The sequence below is a fragment of the Oncorhynchus gorbuscha genome, linkage group LG03, assembly GCF_021184085.1.
Source record: "Oncorhynchus gorbuscha isolate QuinsamMale2020 ecotype Even-year linkage group LG03, OgorEven_v1.0, whole genome shotgun sequence".
Taxonomy (NCBI): Eukaryota; Metazoa; Chordata; class Actinopteri; order Salmoniformes; family Salmonidae; genus Oncorhynchus; species Oncorhynchus gorbuscha.
In genome coordinates this window covers 19421111-19438714 of record NC_060175.1, presented here as the reverse complement: position 1 = coordinate 19438714, position 17604 = coordinate 19421111, and the positions used below count along the sequence as shown (strand labels likewise).

At 43.5% G+C, this 17604-nt stretch overlaps 1 protein-coding gene across 5 annotated transcripts in view; it reads right to left on the bottom strand.

The window, feature by feature from the left end:
* LOC124027397 (plexin-A1-like) overlaps window positions 1-17604 on the bottom strand; it is a 404375-nt gene that overhangs the window by 69843 nt on the left and 316928 nt on the right. For all 5 annotated transcript variants that reach the window (XM_046339848.1, XM_046339847.1, XM_046339840.1 and 2 more), the window contains 2 exons: window positions 10591-10758; window positions 1981-2074 (listed from right to left, as the gene is read on the bottom strand). In XM_046339848.1, the coding sequence (XP_046195804.1) occupies window positions 1981-2074; window positions 10591-10758 (262 nt within the window). The remainder of the gene's footprint in view (window positions 1-1980; window positions 2075-10590; window positions 10759-17604) is intronic.

The following is a 17604-nucleotide window of genomic DNA, read 5'->3' as shown; positions in this document are numbered from 1 at the left end:
GTCCTTGAGTGGCCCGGCCAGAGCCCGGACTTGAACCGATCCATCTCTGGAGAGATCTGAAAATATCTGTGCAGGAAAGCTCCCAATCCAACCTGACAGAGCTTGAGAGGATTTGCAGAGAATAAACTCCCCAAATACAGGTGTGCCAAGCTTGTAGCGTCATACCCAAAAATACTGACGGCTGTACTTGCTGCCAAAGGTGCAGAAATTTGCTTTGATGAAGGAAAAAAACAATGTAATCCATTTTAGGATAAGGCTGCAATGTAACAACATTTGGAAAAAGTCAAGGGGTCTGAATACTTTCCGAATGCACTGTTTAAAGACACACAGTTTGTGAGACTGACACTAACACACAATGCTAAAAGCACATTATGGAATCGGTTGGGTTATCTCTAGACTTGCTGCTTTTCCACAAGATGCCTTCCAACCTCCCATTCTGGAATGCTAAGTAATCACGGTGCATTAGCTTGTGTATGCTAACGGGGTGTGAATTCGCAGAGGGGAGGTACGGAAGCAGTATTTATAAGTCAATGAAAAGGGGAGACGGATAAAAATGACATGGGAAAGGGACAAAGCAGGAAAATGGCCGTTGTTTTGGTCTGGATGTTTTCTTCAGGTAGAGAGAGAGAGGGGGAGACTAAAATACAAAAGGTTAGCCTAGCCCTGTGGTGCTACTGTAGGTGAAGGACAGATGGAGGGATTGCCAGACAGACTGGGTTAATTGCAGGTTGACATTTCAAAGGTTAACATGCAAAAAGGAGATTTAACTTCAACTGAACAAAATATAAAAGTAAAATGCAACAATATCTATGTTTTTACTGAGTTGCAGTTCAGGAAATCAGTCAATTGAAATACATTCATTAGGCCCTAATCTATGGATTTGTTAGTCACAGATACATCAGAAAACCTGTCCGTGTCTGGTGTGACCACCCTTTCTTTGCCTCACACAGCACAACACATCTCCTTCACATAGAGTTGATTAGGCTGTTTATTGTAGCCTGTGGAATGTTGTCCCACTCCTCTTCAATGGCTGTACGAAGTTGCTGGTTATTGGAGGGAACTGGAACACGCTATCGTACATGTTAATCCAAAGCATCCTAAACATGCTCAATGGGTGACATGTCTGGTGAGTATGCAGGCCATGGAAGAACTGGGACATTTTCAGCTTCCAGGAATTGTGATCCTTGTGACATGTGGCCGTGCATTATCATGCTAAAACATGAGGTGATGGCGGCGGCTGAACGGCACAACAATGAGCCTCAGGATCTCGTCACGGTATCTCTGTGCATTCAAATTGCCATCGATAAAATGCAATTGTATTCGTTGTCTGTAGATTATGCCTGCCCATACCATAACTCTACCGCCAACATGGTGCACTCTGTTCACAAAGTTGATATCAGCAAGCTGCTTGCCCACACAATGCCATACACGTGGTCTGCGGTTGTGAGGCCAGTTGAACGTACTGTCAAATTCTCTAAAACGACATTGGAGGCAGCTTATGGTAAAGAAATGTACATTAATTTCTCTGGCAACAGCTCTGGTGGACATTCCTGCAGTCAGCATGCCAAATGCACGCTCCCTCAAAACTTGAGACATCTGTAGTATGTCGGTTGTGTGACATATCTGCACATGCAGATCCCAGCACAAGGTGCACCTGTGTAATGATCGTACCATTTAATCAGCTTCTTGATATGCCACACCTGTCAGGTGGATGGTTTAATCTTGGCAAAGGAGAAATGCTCACTAACAGGGATATAAACAAATTTGTGCACAACATTTGTGAGAAATTCTATTTTTGTGTGTATGGAAAATATCTGGGATCTTTCATTTCAGCTCATGAAACATGGGACCAACACTTTACATTATGCGTTTATATTTTTGTACAGTGTAAAAAATTACACCACGTACAGACACACATAAATAGGCCCAGGGCTGGGTGACCACTGGGTCAGGTGTGTGTGTTGGGTCAGTCGTACTCACGTTGACAGATTGGACTTTCCCGTACTTGGCTCTCATCTTGGGCTCCTTGATGGTAGCCAGGTTGGTGCCGGTGACGGTCAACATGGTGCCGCCACTGCAGAAGAAGAAACAGTCAACAACAACACCCATAACAGCACATCCACCCTCAAACATTACAATAACATAATCCTATTGCTAGATCTGCTAGATCGTGTCAAAACATTCAACAAGGGAACTTCACTGCGATTCCTTTCTTTTATACGATTAGAGAAGGCACAGTGTGTGTCCCAAATGGGACCATAGGGCTCTGGTCAAAAGTAGTGCACTATTTAGGGCAGTGCTTCTTAAACGTTTCCTTGGGGAACCCGAAACATTTCACTATTTTGTTGTAGTTCTGAACTAGCTCACCTGATTCAAATAGTCAAGTAATTGATGGTTAGTTGACAAGTTGAATCAGTTGCTCTGGAAAATATCAAATACATGGGAGGGAGTCATTTTGGACGAATCCCATATCTTCCAGAGAACCATGCGCTTCCCGAATACATTTAATTTTAGTCCAAGTGAAAAAGACCCTCCAGCTATGGCATTAATGTTAATGCCCACTCTCACTGTAAAGTATTTGATCTGTTTTACGCACTCTATCACAGATAATGATGGTAACACTAAGGCTCTTACTTGCATATTAAAAGCTTGTTTAAACTCTAATAGTGCTTCGTGGAGGGGACCAAAATACTTGATTATTACCTCAATGAATACCTCCAATGTCTAAAACCCAAAATTATATTCTCCATCTCCGGTACGTGGTGGTATACTGGATGTGCAGGCTTTTGTTCCAGCCCAGCACTAACACACCTGATTACATTTGGTCTAAAACCGGTGTGTTAATGCTGGGCTGGAACAAAAGCTTTCACATCCAGACTATCATTGCTGCTTTCTGACCTTTTCAACCTTCAACCTTTTCAATTCGCCCAACAATGACCAACAGGGACAGGGGAAACATGGGCAAGATTACCGTCCCCCAGACACCCCCTCGTAGCCACAGGGTGCTGAACTTTCCAAAACACACTGACGTAACGCAATGTGGCAGTCCTGAATTGGTTAGCATGCAGGCTAACTTGTATTAGGCCAACCTGCTCGCCTGGTTCGCATGCAGGCTAACTTGTATTAGGCCAACCTGCTCGTCTGGTTAGCATGCAGACTAACTTGTCTTAAGGTTACTACAAACTTCACTCCGTTGATCTATGTGCGTGCGCATGGAGTCTTTTGGTAACATGATATCCTCGCCGCTCCCAATTTCATTCATAAGGGGGCGATAGCTTTTGTGAAAGCCAGGAAGAATTGCCTTTCCATCCTAGTAGAAGCTATCTGGCAGCCTGGCTAGCTGGCTTTAGACTGGCTAAAAACATAGCACGCCAGCTAGCCTTTTCAGCTTCGCAAATCTCCATGTGAAATAATCAGATTTAGAATGTAAAAAATATGGCCGACTTTGTTTTTAAATGATAAATGGTAAATACTTTTATACTTGCCAGTGTAACCTAAAACATTATCCCAGTTTGAGTACACAAGCAGCATATCATTCTCATATCAGCTAAAACTAGAATGTCATCATGCTAGTTGGCGACAGCAGGTTCTACTATTTCACAATAGCCTGTAATCACTAGATATTCCTTATAAACAAAATATAATTCCTGTTGTTTGGTTTACTGTTTGAGCAGTCACTGAGATTATATTTGGTTATCAATGCAAAGTAGGCTACTTTGATGAATAGCCCACTGTATTATCAGGTTGTAATCAAGTATGTTGAATGACAGAGCATTTTACAAGAAGCTGCCCCTTTGAAGTGCAAAGAGGGGCTGCAGCTGCTCCCCCCCCCCACCCCCCCACACACACACACCAAGTAAAACACATTTTAGTGGCCCCCCCTCTTGACAGGGGATCATTTAAAAACAAAGTCGGTAACAAGTTTAGATAGCTGGCCACTAAACTAACTTGGCAATCTAAAAAATGTTAGCTGACATGGGTTAACTGACTCACTATCAGTGACTGACATAAGAGATGCACAAACAAATGTGTCATACACATACTATTCTAACTCGCAACAGTAAGTTGAGACCCCGAATGAGTGCAGCCCAGGAGCCATCAGTTGCCCATCCATCCCTGGTTTAGAGTAAAGACACTAAATCAAAGACTTGTTACAGACAAAGAGGTCAAAGAGGTAAGAGTGTGTGATGAGAGTGGTTCAAAAGTAGGTGATGACTACTACTGAATCCAGGTAACAGTGTGATAATGTTGTCAGAATGTCAAGGCATATCTCCAACCCATTCCAATGTGCCATCTCTGTTGTGCTGTTCTGTCACTGTGATTTTAGCGCAGGCTGAACACCAGTAACTCAGCAGAAGCTGGAATGTAACAAGTGCGAGTCGTGTCCCCGACGTTGCGTAGTGCACGTGTTTTGTCGTTTCCACTGTTATTGTTTGCGGCGGATGCGGCGACAAAATTGCTTTGCACAGTAAACACAAGCCGTGATTGGCGGAGATGAGTAACAGCCAATCCTCTGGGAGTGTTGAGACAAACAGCAAACGAGAAAGCCAGCGAGGTTACTGCCCCTCCTGAGGCTTATGCTAAATGCAGTGTTGTTCTATGTTGTTCTGGTACTAACTCGTTTTAGTAAATGTGAAGCTCCAGTTCAATTTCTTGTATTCAGAGTCTTTCTTATTATATAAATAAGTACTAAGTAAAGAGCTAAGACACAACAACACTTCTGTTCCAAATGAGATCGCTCGCCTCCTCGCACCACTCATCGTAGTCTGTTGATCGTCTCTCTCCCCGTAGATGTATCAAATGTTATTTGTCACATACACATGGTCAGCAGATGTTTGTGCTTCTGGTTCCAACAGTGCAGTAATATCTAACAAGTCATCTAACAGTTCCCCAACAACTACCTAATACACACAAATCTAAAAGGAAAGAGAATATGAAGAAATACAGTTGAAGTCGGAAGTTTACAGACAACTTAGCCAAAAACATTTCAACTCAGTTTTTCACAATTCCTGACATTTAATCCTAGTAAGAATTCCCTGTTTTAGGTCAGTTAGGATCACCACTTTATTTTAAGAATGTGAAATGTCAGAATAATAGTAGAGAGATGTTAAGTCCTGACCATAGAGAGCAGTTTTTTCTCTATGTTGGTTGGGGCATGACAGTGACTAGGGTGGGTTATCTAGGTGATTCATGATCTATGTTGGCCTGGTATGGTTCCCAATCAGAGGCAGCTGTTTATCGTTGTCTCTGATTGGGGATCATATTCAGGCAGTCATTTTCCCATTGTGCTTTGTGGGATCTTGTCAAGCTATAGTTGCCTGAGAGCACTACTTTGAGCTTCACGTTTCATTTTTCACATTATTGTTTTTGTTCTTTGAGTTTCTCTTCCAAATAAAAGGATGGAAACATACCACACTGCAACGTGGTCCACTCCTAATAACGATCGTGACAAGATAATTATTTATTTCAGCTTTTTTTTCTTTCATCACATTCCCAGTGGGTCAGATGTTTACATGCACTCAATTAGTATTTGGTAGCATTGCCTTTAAATTGTTTAACTTGGGTCAAACATTTCAGGTAGCCTTCCACAAGCTTCCCACAATAAGTTGGGTGAATTTTGGCCTATTCCTCCTGACAGAACTGGTGTAACTGAGTCAGGTTTGTAGGCCTCCTTACTCGCACAAACTTTTTCCGTTCTGCCATCATATTTTCTATGGGATTGAGGCCAGGGCTTTGTGATGGCCACTCCAATACCTTGACTTTGTTGTCCTTACGCCATTTTGCCACAACTTTGGAAGTATATTTGGGGTCATTGTCCATTTGGAAGACCCACTTGCGACCAAGCTTTAACTTCCTGACTGACATCTTGAGATGTTGCTTCAATACATCCACATAATTGTCCTTCTTCTTGATGCCCTCTATTTTGTGAATTGCACCAGTCCCTCCTGGAGCAAAGCACCCCCACAACATGATGCTGCCACCAATGTCCTTCACGTCGATATAGGACTCGTTTTTATTATGGATATAGATACTTTTGCATCTGTTTCCTCCAGCATCTTCACAAGGTTCTTAGCTGTTGTTCTGGGATTGATTTGCACTTTTTGCACCTAAGTACGTTCATCTCTAGGAGACAGAACGAGTCTCATTCCTGAGCGGTATGACGGCTCTGTGGTCCCATGGTGTTTATACTTGTTTGTACAGATGAACATGGTACCTCCAGGCGTTTGGAAATCGCTCCCAAGGATGAATCAGACATGCGGAGGTCTACAATTTCTTTCTGAGGTCTTGGCTGATTTCTTTAGATTTTTCCATGATGTCAAGCAAAGTGTCACTGAGTTTGAAGGTAGGCCTTGAAATACATCCACAGGTACACCTCCAATTGACTCAAATTATTAGCCTATCAGAAGCTTCTAAAGCCATGACATCATTTTCTGGAATTTTACAAGCTGTTTAAAGGCACAGTCAACTTAGTGAATGTAAACTTCTGACCCACTGGAATTGTGATACAGTGAATTATAAGTGAAATAATCTGTCTGTAAACAATTGTTGGAAAAAGTATTTGTGTCATGCACAAATTAGATGTCCTAACCAATTTGACAAAACTATAGTTTGTTAAAAATAAATTAGTGGAGTGGTTGAAAAACGAGTTTTAATGACTCCAACCTAAGTGTATATGTAAGCTTCCGACTTCAACTGTAAATATATGGATGAGCAATGGTAGAGTGGCAAAGGCAAAGTGCAAAAGATTATATAAAAAACAGTATATACATAGGATATGACTAATGTAAGATAAGTATACATTATTTAAAGTGCCATTGTTTAAAATTAATAGTGATCCACTTGTTAAAGTGGCCAGTGATTGGGTCTCTGAGTTAGTGATTGCTGTTTAGCAGTCTGATGGCCTTGAGATAGAAGCTGTTCTTCAGTCTCTCGGTCCCAGCTATTATGCACCTGTACATACCTTGCCTTTTGGATGGTAGCGGTGTGAACAAGCAGTGGCTTGGGTGGTTGTTGTCTTTGATTATCTTTTTTTGTCTTCCTGTGACATCAGGTGCTATAGGTGTTATGGAGGGCAGGTAGTTTGCCCCGGTGATGCATTGTGCAGACCAGACCGCACCACCCTCTGGAGAGCCTTGCGGTTGAGGGCGGAGCAAATGCCACACCAGTCTGTGATAGAGTCCGACGGGACACTCTCGAATGTGGATCTGTAAAATTTAGTCAGGGTTTTGGGTGACAAGGCAAATTTCTTCAGCCTCCTGAGGCCCTGTTTCGCCTTCTTCACCACACTGTCTGTGTGTGTGGACCATTTCAGTTTCTCGTTGATGTGCCGTGCTGAGGAACTCAAAACTTTCCACTTTCTCCACTGCTGTCCCTTATATGTGGATAGGGGGGTGATCTCTCTGCTGTTTCATGTCCATGATCATCTCCTTTGTTTTGTTGACATTGAGTGAGACGTTGCTTTCCTGACACCACACTCTGAGGGCCCTCACCTCCTCCCTGTAGGCTGTCTCGTCGTTGTTGGTAATCGAGCGGGGTGACCCGCTACTGAAGTGGGACTAGGGTGGCCGGTAAGGTGAAGGTGATCTGATCCTTGACTAGTCTCTCAAAGCACTTCATGATGACAGAAGTGAGTGCTACGGGGCGGTAGTCATTTAGTTCAGTTATCTGAGGAACGTGGCTAGGGATGTTGGCCATGACAGCAGCCTTGCGAGGGTTAACACGTTTAAATGTTTTACTCACGGCGGCCACCGAGAAGGAGAGGCAAAGTTCTTGTTTGCGGGCCACGATGGTGGTTTGTCTGGAAGTGTGACGTCGGTGTCCGTGACGTGGCTGGTTCTCTTTTTGTAGTCCGTGATTTCCTGTCGACCCTGTCACATACGTCTTGTATTGCGACTCCACTTTGTTCCTGTACCGGCATTTCACTTGTTTGATTGCCTTGCAGAGGGAATACCTACACTGTTTATATTCAGGCATATTCCCAGACCTCTTTCCATGGTTAAATGCGGTGGTACGCGCTTTCAGTTTTGTGCGAATGGCACCATCCATCCACGGTTTCTGGTTAGGATAGATTTTAATAGTCACAGTGGGTACTACATCTCCAATGCACTTCCTTATAAATTCACTCACCAAGTCAGCATATAGGTCGATGTTATTCTCTGGGGTTGATCAGAAAATATCCCAGTCCGCGTGATCAAAACAATCTTGAAGCGTGGATTCAGATTGGTCAGAACAGTGTTGAATGGTTCTAGTCACTGGTACATCGTGTTTAAGTTTCTGCCTAGAAGATGGTAGGAGCAAGATGGCGTTGTGGTCGGATTTACCAAAGGGAGGGCGGGGCAGGGCTTTGTATGCATCACAGAAGTTACAGCAGTGGTCTAGTGTATTACCCCCATGTGTAGTGCAATTAATATGCTGACTTAGATTTCAAATTTGCTTTGTTAAAATCCCTAGCTACAATAAATGCAGCCTCAGGACATATGATTTCCGGTTTACATAGAGTCCAGTGAAGTTCCTTTAGGGCCATATTGGTGTCTGCTTGAGGGGGAATGTACACAGCTGTGATGATAACTGACGAGAATGCTCTTGGAAGGTAACATGGCCGGCATTTGATGTGAGGAATTCTAGGTCGGGTGAGAAGAAGGACTTGAGTTCCTGTATGTTGTTATGATTACACCATGAGTCGTTAATCATGAAGCATATACCCCCGCCCTTCCTCTTCCAAGAGAGGTGTGTATCTCTGCCTGTGCGACGCATGGAGAAGCCTGGTGGCTGAACCGATTCAGACAACATATCCCGAGACAGCCATGTTTACTTGAAACGGAGAACATTACCACCTCGAAGGCAACCCCCTTGCTCGAATTCTGTCTACCTTGTTGTCAAAAGACTAGACATTGCCGAGTAGTGTACTCGCGAGCGGTGGGCACCGTGCATGTCTACAGAGCCTGACCAGACGGCCGCTCTGTCTGGCCCTGCCGTCGTCTTGGGTTGGCTTCTGGGATTAGATCCATTGTCCTGGGTGGTGGTCCAAACAGAGGATCCGCTTCGGGAAAGTCGTATTCCTGGTCGTAATGTTGGTAAGTTGACATCGCGCTTATATCCAATAGTTCTTCCTGGCTGTATGTAATAAGACTTAAGATTTCCCGGGGTAACAATGTAAGAAATAATACATAAAAAAGCTAAAGACTGAATAGTTTCCTAAGGACTCGAAGTGAGGCGAACATCTCTGCCGGCGCCAACTACCCACCGTGATGTCTCCAAGGTGGTTTGTTCCATTCCCCCTAGCGACTGACTTCCATTTTGTGTCTAGCGGCTTCAGCTCTGTTTTGGCGTCCTTGAGACGCAACTGCCAAATCATCAAAATGCACTTGGATATATTTTGTGCTTACTTACCCCAGGGTAGCCATATTATTTTTTGGTATTTTTTTACTGTTTTTCTCTCCCACCAACCCTATTCAAAGAGCACTGCCTACTTGTCTCAGCAACACAGCTTATTCAGAGCCTATTCAAATTAAGTTTCAATTTGTGAAGCTGGTAACTCTAATTACTGTATACTCTGCAGCAGAGGTAACTGAGTCTTCCTTTCCTGTGGCGGTCCTCATGGGAGCCAGTTTCATCATAGCACTTGATGGTTTTTGCGACTGCAGAATTGACTGACCGCCATGTCTTAAAGTAATGATGGACTGTCGTTTCTCTTTGCTTATTTGAGCTGTTCTTGCCATAATATGGACTTGGTCTTTTACCAAATAGAGCTATCTTCTGTATACCACCCCTACCTTGTCACAACACAACTGATTTGCTCAAACGCATTAAGGAAAAATATTCCACGAATTAACATTTAACAAAGCACACCTGTTAAATGCATTCCAGGTGACTGCCTCATGAAGCTGGTTGAGAGAATGCCAAGTGTGTGCAAAGCTGTCAAGGCAAATGGTGGCTACTTTGAATAATCTCAACCAGCTTTTGTTGAACCCTTTTTTTGGTTACTACATGATTCCATATGGGTCTTCCAAGTGGCACAGCGATCTAAGGCACTGCATCTCAGTGCTAGAGGAGTCACTTCAGACCCTGGTTTGATTCCAGGCTAGGCTGTATCACAACCGACCGTGATTGGGAGTCCCATAGGGCGTCGCACAATTAGACCAGCGTTTTGCGGTTTGGCCGGGGTAGGCTGTCATTACTATTTCCGGGAGCATCAACAGTGTAATCTGCCTACCTGGTAGCTACTGGTTTACATTCAGCTAAAATTGAGAAATGAACTCAACTCAGTTTTTCTAGATCATTCTATCGAGCCCATTTTGCATCAGAATCCACTTCCTGCTCTGTACACAGCTTGTGTTTGTTCATAAATATTCCCGCAGCAAACTGTCACACCACATTGTCTCATTTGAATAAGTCAGCGAGTATTTATACTGTCTTTGCATTGACTGCAGTACAAACTACAGGTGTAATTACACCTATCCATTCCTTTCAGATCTCTACATAGAATTAAAACACACATTAAACTGTATTGTCCAACAAAAGATCTAAAGCAATCTGTTAAGACCAGTTAAGAACATATAAGACCAGTACCATTCAGTTTAAGACCCTCACCTAGCGATGCTCCAGTCAGGTTCGATCTTGAAGATGGTGGGGTCATCGGTGTAGTTGAATTTGACCTCTGGGTTTCTGAGCTCAGCTGAGTTGATGTCCACCATGACGGGGGTACCTCCAGGACTCTGACCCGCCGGTGTCACACACACCATCTCCCTGGCACTCCGCCTGGAAGGGAAGAGGGAGTGTGTAACATGAAGGAAAAGCATGTCATGTCACACATACACACACACGCTCTAACTGAGAAGAGGGCCACACGAGGCACACTCACACACAGAGACAAAAAAAATAACACCACACGTAACCTTTGCTCTGTAAAGATCTTCAACAATGCTAAACATGACACACACACACCCAACCACACAAGAACTCTAAGGGAGTTTTCACACATTGTTCTGAGCTATAGTTTGAATCGTAGTTCGGTTATTTGTATTTTTTAAATTTTGTCTGGTTGGTTTTACATTACCAAATATCAAACGAACTAAAATGCCTAAACAAAAAATGCTCAAGTTAAATCGATCTATGACTGTCAAAAAGCATAACATGTGTGTCCCAAACTTCATATTACTTTCGCTTTTGTCTTCCAACAACATCCAGGAGGAAAAAGTGTAATAGAAACTAACTGTGACGTGAATAGTGAATTTATTCAGTAGACTATATCCCTGGTACAGACTCAGTCTCCCCAAATCTCCACTGGATGCGCTGCGTTGCTACTCAAAGAATGTTTCAGAGATAATACGTTATGGTACTGCGTGCATTTCATCAAATGCTGTCAGTCAAACAACCACTAATACTGCGCGCCTCTGGTTATTTTCCTGTGTTTGGTCTCTACTGCATTCTCATCTGCAGCAAACCGCACCATGGTATGAAATCGGACCGATCTACTGCATTCTCATCTGCAGCAAACCGCACCATGGTATGAAATCGGACCGAGACCACCCTTTTTGAGGGAACCACGGAGCATTGTTCAGTGCGCTGGCGCTTTCGGAAAAACACTCCAAACCAATTCGGTATGAAAGCCCCATAGGAGTGCCAAGAGTAGCAGAGTCTCTTTCTCCCTGAATGATCTGGAGTGTCAGCCGTCTCTTTCTCCCTGACTGATCTGGAGTGTCAGCCGTCTCTTTCTCCCTGACTGATCTGGAGTGTCAGCCGTCTCTTTCTCCCTGACTGATCTGGAGTGTCAGCCGTCTCTTTCTCCCTGACTGATCTGGAGTGTCAGCCGTCTCTTTCTCCCTGACTGATCTGGAGTGTCAGCCGTCTCTTTCTCCCTGACTGATCTGGAGTGTCAGCCGTCTCTTTCTCCCTGACTGATCTGGAGTGTCAGCCGTCTCTTTCTCCCTGACTGATCTGGAGTGTCAGCCGTCTCTTTCTCCCTGACTGATCTGGAGTGTCAGCCGTCTCTTTCTCCCTGACTGATCTGGAGTGTCAGCCGTCTCTTTCTCCCTGACTGATCTGGAGTGTCAGCCGTCTCTTTCTCCCTGACTGATCTGGAGTGTCAGCCGTCTCTTTCTCCCTGACTGATCTGGAGTGTCAGCCGTCTCTTTCTCCCTGACTGATCTGGAGTGTCAGCCGTCTCTTTCTCCCTGACTGATCTGGAGTGTCAGCCGTCTCTTTCTCCCTGACTGATCTGGAGTGTCAGCCGTCTCTTTCTCCCTGACTGATCTGGAGTGTCAGCCGTCTCTTTCTCCCTGACTGATCTGGAGTGTCAGCCGTCTCTTTCTCCCTGACTGATCTGGAGTGTCAGCCGTCTCTTTCTCCCTGACTGATCTGGAGTGTCAGCCGTCTCTTTCTCCCTGACTGATCTGGAGTGTCAGCCGTCTTTTCTCCCTGACTGATCTGGAGTGTCAGCCGTCTCTTTCTCCCTGACTGATCTGGAGTGTCAGCTGTCTCTTTCTCCCGGACTGATCTGGAGTGTCAGCCGTCTCTTTCTCCCTGAATGATCTGGAGTGTCAGCAGTCTCTTTCTCCCTGAATGATCTGGAGTGTCAGCCGTCTCTTTCTCCCTGACTGATCTGGAGTGTCAGCCGTCTCTTTCTCCCGGACTGATCTGGAGTGTCAGCCGTCTCTTTCTCCCGGACTGATCTGGAGTGTCAGCCATCTCTTTCTCCCTGACTGATCTGGAGTGTCAGCCGTCTCTTTCTCCCTGACGGATCTGGAGTGGCAGCCGTCTCTTTCTCCCTGACTGATATGAAGTGGCAGCAGTCTCAGAGACTGCCAGTCATCACAATGTGATGCAACCTCCTCCGACATGCAGCCAGCTGTGCTGTGTTCTGAACGTTTTTTTTGTGGTTTGGCTTTGTTAGCCAAACGTTGCTCTCTGCGGAGTGGGTTACTTCCAACGCCTTGACAAAATGTTGTGTTGGCAAAGCAGACATCCAAAAGATGTAGTGCGTGTTTGTATATCAGTACAATGTGAGGGATCCTGTGACTGTATAGTTTTTGTGTGTGTGTGTGTGCGCGCGCGTGCGCGTGTGTGTGTGTGTGAATGTTTTCCTACATTATCAGGACATGAATGTCCTGACCAGAAAATGTTGAAAAGTCTGGACTGTTTTCATGACCTGAATTAGTTAAAATTCTATTTTAGGCATAAGGGTAAAATTTAGGGTTTGGTTTCACCAAGTTCAAGACCTGTTGAACCCAAATGAATAACAGATTCATTACATGGAAAATCAAAAAATCAAAAGGAAGTTAGTTCTAAGTGTCTGTCCTATATCTGAGAGATATTAAGAAAGATTTGAATATTTTAGTTTATTTTTTACATGCATTTAACCCCTTAATATCAAGGATAATTTTACTATTTGATTAAAAAAAATATAGATAAAAAATAATACCTTCTTATTTCATTTGGCATTACTGCTATTAGCCCATACAAATTCATTGCATAACAGAGTCACTACATGGAACAGATAGTCCCCTCTAAATACATTTTTCATGTATTTAACCCCTTATCTTTGGCACTAAACAGTCTCCTTATTTAGTGCATTCAGAACGTTTTCAGACCCCTTATCATTTTCCACATTTTGTTCCGTTACAGCCTTATTCTAAAATGGATTAAATATTTTTTTCCTTCATCAATCTACACACAATGACGAGGAGAAATACGCTTTTATGCTTTTAGAAATGTTCTTTTAAAATACCATATTTACATAAATATTCAGACCCTTTGCTATGAGAATCAAAATTGATCTCAGGTGCATCCTGTTCCCATTAATCATCCTTGATTGGAGTCCACCTGTGGTAAATTCAATTGATTGGACATGTTTTGAAGAGGCACAGACCTGTCTATATAAGGTCCCACAGTTGACAGTGCATGTCAGAGCAGAAATCAGGCCATGAGGTTGAAGGAATTGTCTGTATAGCCCCGAGCCAGGATTGTGTCAAGGCACAGATCTGGGGAAGGCTACCAAAAAAATGTCTGCTGCATTGAATGTCCCCAAGAGGACAGTGGCCTCCATAATTTTTAAATGGAAGAAGTTTGGAACCAACAAGACTCTAGAGCAGGCCGCCCGGTCAAACTGAGCAATTGGGAGAGAAGGGCCTTAGTCATGGAGGTGACCAGAGTTCCTCTGTGGAGATGGAATAACCACCCAGAAGGACAACCATTTCTGCAACCTTCCACCAATCACTCCTCATTAAAAGGTACATGACAGCCTGCTTGGAGTTTGCCAAAAGGCACCAAAAGGACTCAGACCATGATTGACCAAGATAGAACTCTTTGGTCTGAATGCCAAGCGTTACATTTGGAGGAAACCTGGCACCATCCCTGCTGTGGATGTTTTTCAGTGGCAGGGACTGGAGACTAGTCAGGATCGAGGGAAAGATAAATGGAACAAAGTCCAGAGAGATCATTGACAAAAACCTGCTCCAGAGGGCTCAGGACCTCAGACTGGGGCAAAGGTTCACATTCTAACAGGAAAATGACCCTAAGCACACAGCCAAGACAACACAGGAGTAACTTCGGGATAGGTCTCTGAATGTCCTTGAGTGGCCCAGCGAGAGCCCGGAATTGAACCCAATCGAACATCTCTGGAGAAACCTGAAAATAGCTGTGCAGTGAAGTTCCCCATCCAACCTGGCAGAGCTTGAGAGGATCTGTAGAGAAGAATGGGAGAAACTCCCCATATACAGGTGTACCAAGCTTGTAGCGTCATAACCAATAAGATTTGAGGCTGTAATCGCTGCCAAAGGTGCTTCAACAAAGTACTTTAGCAAAAATAAAAAATAAAACAGTTTTTGCTATGTCATTATAGGGTATAGCGTGTAGATTGATGCGAAAAAAAAAAACATTTTCCAATCCATTTTGGAATAAGGCTGTACTTTCCGAATGCACTGTATTCCCTTTAATTTTTCCAACTGGTACCGGGGGAATTTCAGATGAGTCATTTTGGCCTGTGGGTGTCCTAGAGCAAAACAACCAACATGTATGTGTTTGTGAGTCTCACCTTCCCACGGAGGAGTCACAGCGTGGAGCCCGAACTATTTTGGATGTTACGGAAAAAAAGTTGGCAGATTGGCTGTACCAACTTCAGATGGATCCCACGATGTTGTGGGGGTCGTAGAGCAAAACAGAGAACACCATCGTGTTCCTGAGAGGCCAAACGGTTCAGACGCTACAGACAAATTTTGGGATGTCTCATGGTCTGACAAACACTGCTCGAGCTCTAACATCTTTCCCCGCAGATGCGGAAGTGCAACATATGCAATTGCGGTGGATTGAGACACATCCAATGCAAATAACAGATCTCTAGCTTAAACTGACAGATTTTTATGGGAGTTTATTATGCAAATTACATTTCTGCAGGGGCACAGATGTCGACCTTAGGGCTAAGATTAGGAGTTCAGGTTTTGGGGTTAAAGTTTTGGGTTTCGGGAAAATAGCATTTTGAATGGGAATACAAATTCACGTCAAAAAAGCTACTGTATGTGTGTGGGTGTGGGGGTGTGTGTGTGTGTTCAGGCTGTATGTGTGTGTGTATTTACATTTTTATTTATCAAGGATCCTCAACAGTTCCTGCCAAGGCAGCAGCTACTCTTCCTGGAGTCCAGCAACATTAAGGCATTACATTTCGTAACACGTTTCACAACACATTGTGTTCCCTTAGGCGGCTACTCTACTACCGCATACGTACAATACAAAATCCATGTGTACGTGTGTGTAGAGTGCGTGTTTTATCATGTGAATGTATGTGGTAGCGCTTGTCAGCGTATGCATGTATATGTACCTGTGTGTGTGTCTCTTCACAGTCCCCGCTGTTCCATAAGGTGTATTTGTATCTGTTTTTTAAAATCTGATTCTACTGCTTGCATCAGTTACCTGATGTGGAATAGAGTTCCATGTAGCCATGCCTCTATGTAATACTGTGCTCCACCCGTAGTCTGTTCTTGACTTGGGGATTGTGAAGAGACATTTTGGTGGCATATCTTGTGGGGTATGCAACTGAACAATAGTCTCGGTGCGACAAAACCTTTCACAGGTTGCAGGCTTGTAGGACCTTCCTTGTTGATAATGTTGTTAAAAAGGCACAGCAGCACTTATTATGGACAGACTTCTCCCCATTGTATCTACAGTTCTATAAACATGTTTTTACCATGACAGTATACAATCCAGGGTTACTCCAAGCAGCTTAGTCACCTCAACTTACTCAATTTCCACATTATTAATTGCAATATTTAGTTGAGGTTTAGGGTTTAGTGAATAATTTGTCCCAAATACAGTGCTTTTATTTTTGTTACATTTTATCTAGGAATAGCTTATTCCTTGCCACCCATTCTGAAGTGAGTTGCAGCTCTTTGTTAAGTGTTGCAGTGATTTAACTTGCTGAAATAGCTGACGTGTATAGTGTTGAGTCATTCGCATACATAGACTTTACTCAGCCAGTGGCATATCATTAGTAAAAAGTTAAAAAGGTGCCGAGACAGCTGCCCTGCGGAATTCCTGATTCTACCTGGATTATGTTGGAGAGGCTTCCATTAAAGAACACCCTCTGTGTTCTGTAAGACAGGTAAATATTTGCCCACAATAAAGCAGGGGGTGTAAAAGCCATAACACACGTTGTTCTATCTGCAGACTATGATCGATAATGTCAAAATCCACACTGAAGTCTAACAAAATGGTTCGCACAATCTTTTTATCAACAATTTCTCTCAGCCAATCATCAGTCATGATTGTGCCCTGCTTGTTGAATGTCCTTCCCAATAAGTATGCAGATAGTTGGTTGTCAATTTGTTTACATTAAAATAGCATTGTATCTTGTCCAACATTTCTACCAAGCGTTTACTAAGGGTTAGTAAAAGGATAATTGGTTGGCTATTTGAGACTGTAAAGGGGGCTTTTACTATTCTTTGTTAACCAAATTACTTTTCCTTCCCTCCAGGCCTGAGGGCACACACTTTCTAGTAGGCTCAGATTTTTAATAAAAAAAATAGATATATTTCACCTTTATTTAACCAGGTAGGCCAGTTGAGAACACGTTCTCATTTACAATTGCGACCTGGCCAATATAAAGCAAAGCAGTGCTACAAAAAACAGCACAGAGTTACTACACATGGGATAAAAGTACAGTTAATAACACAATAGAAAAATCGATATACAGTGTGTGCAAATGGAGTAAGTGGGTAAGGCAATAAATAGGCCATAGTAGCAAAGTAATTACAATTTAGCAAATTAACAATGACGTGATAGATGTGCAGATGATGACGTGTAAGTAGAAATACTGGTGTGCAAAAGAGCAAAAAAGTAAATAAAAACAAAATGGGGATGAGGCAGGTAGTTGGGTGGGTTATTTACAGATGGACTATGTACAGCTGCAGCGAACGGTAAGCTGCTCAGTTAGCTGATGCTTAAAGTTAGTGAGGGAGATATAAGTCTCCAACTTCAGCGATTTTGCAATTCGTTCCAGTCACTGGCAGCAGACAACTGGAAGGAAAGGCAGCTAAATGAGGTGTTGGCTTTGGGGATGACCAGTGAGATATACCTGCTGGAGCGCGTGCTACGGGTGGGTGTTGATATGGTGAC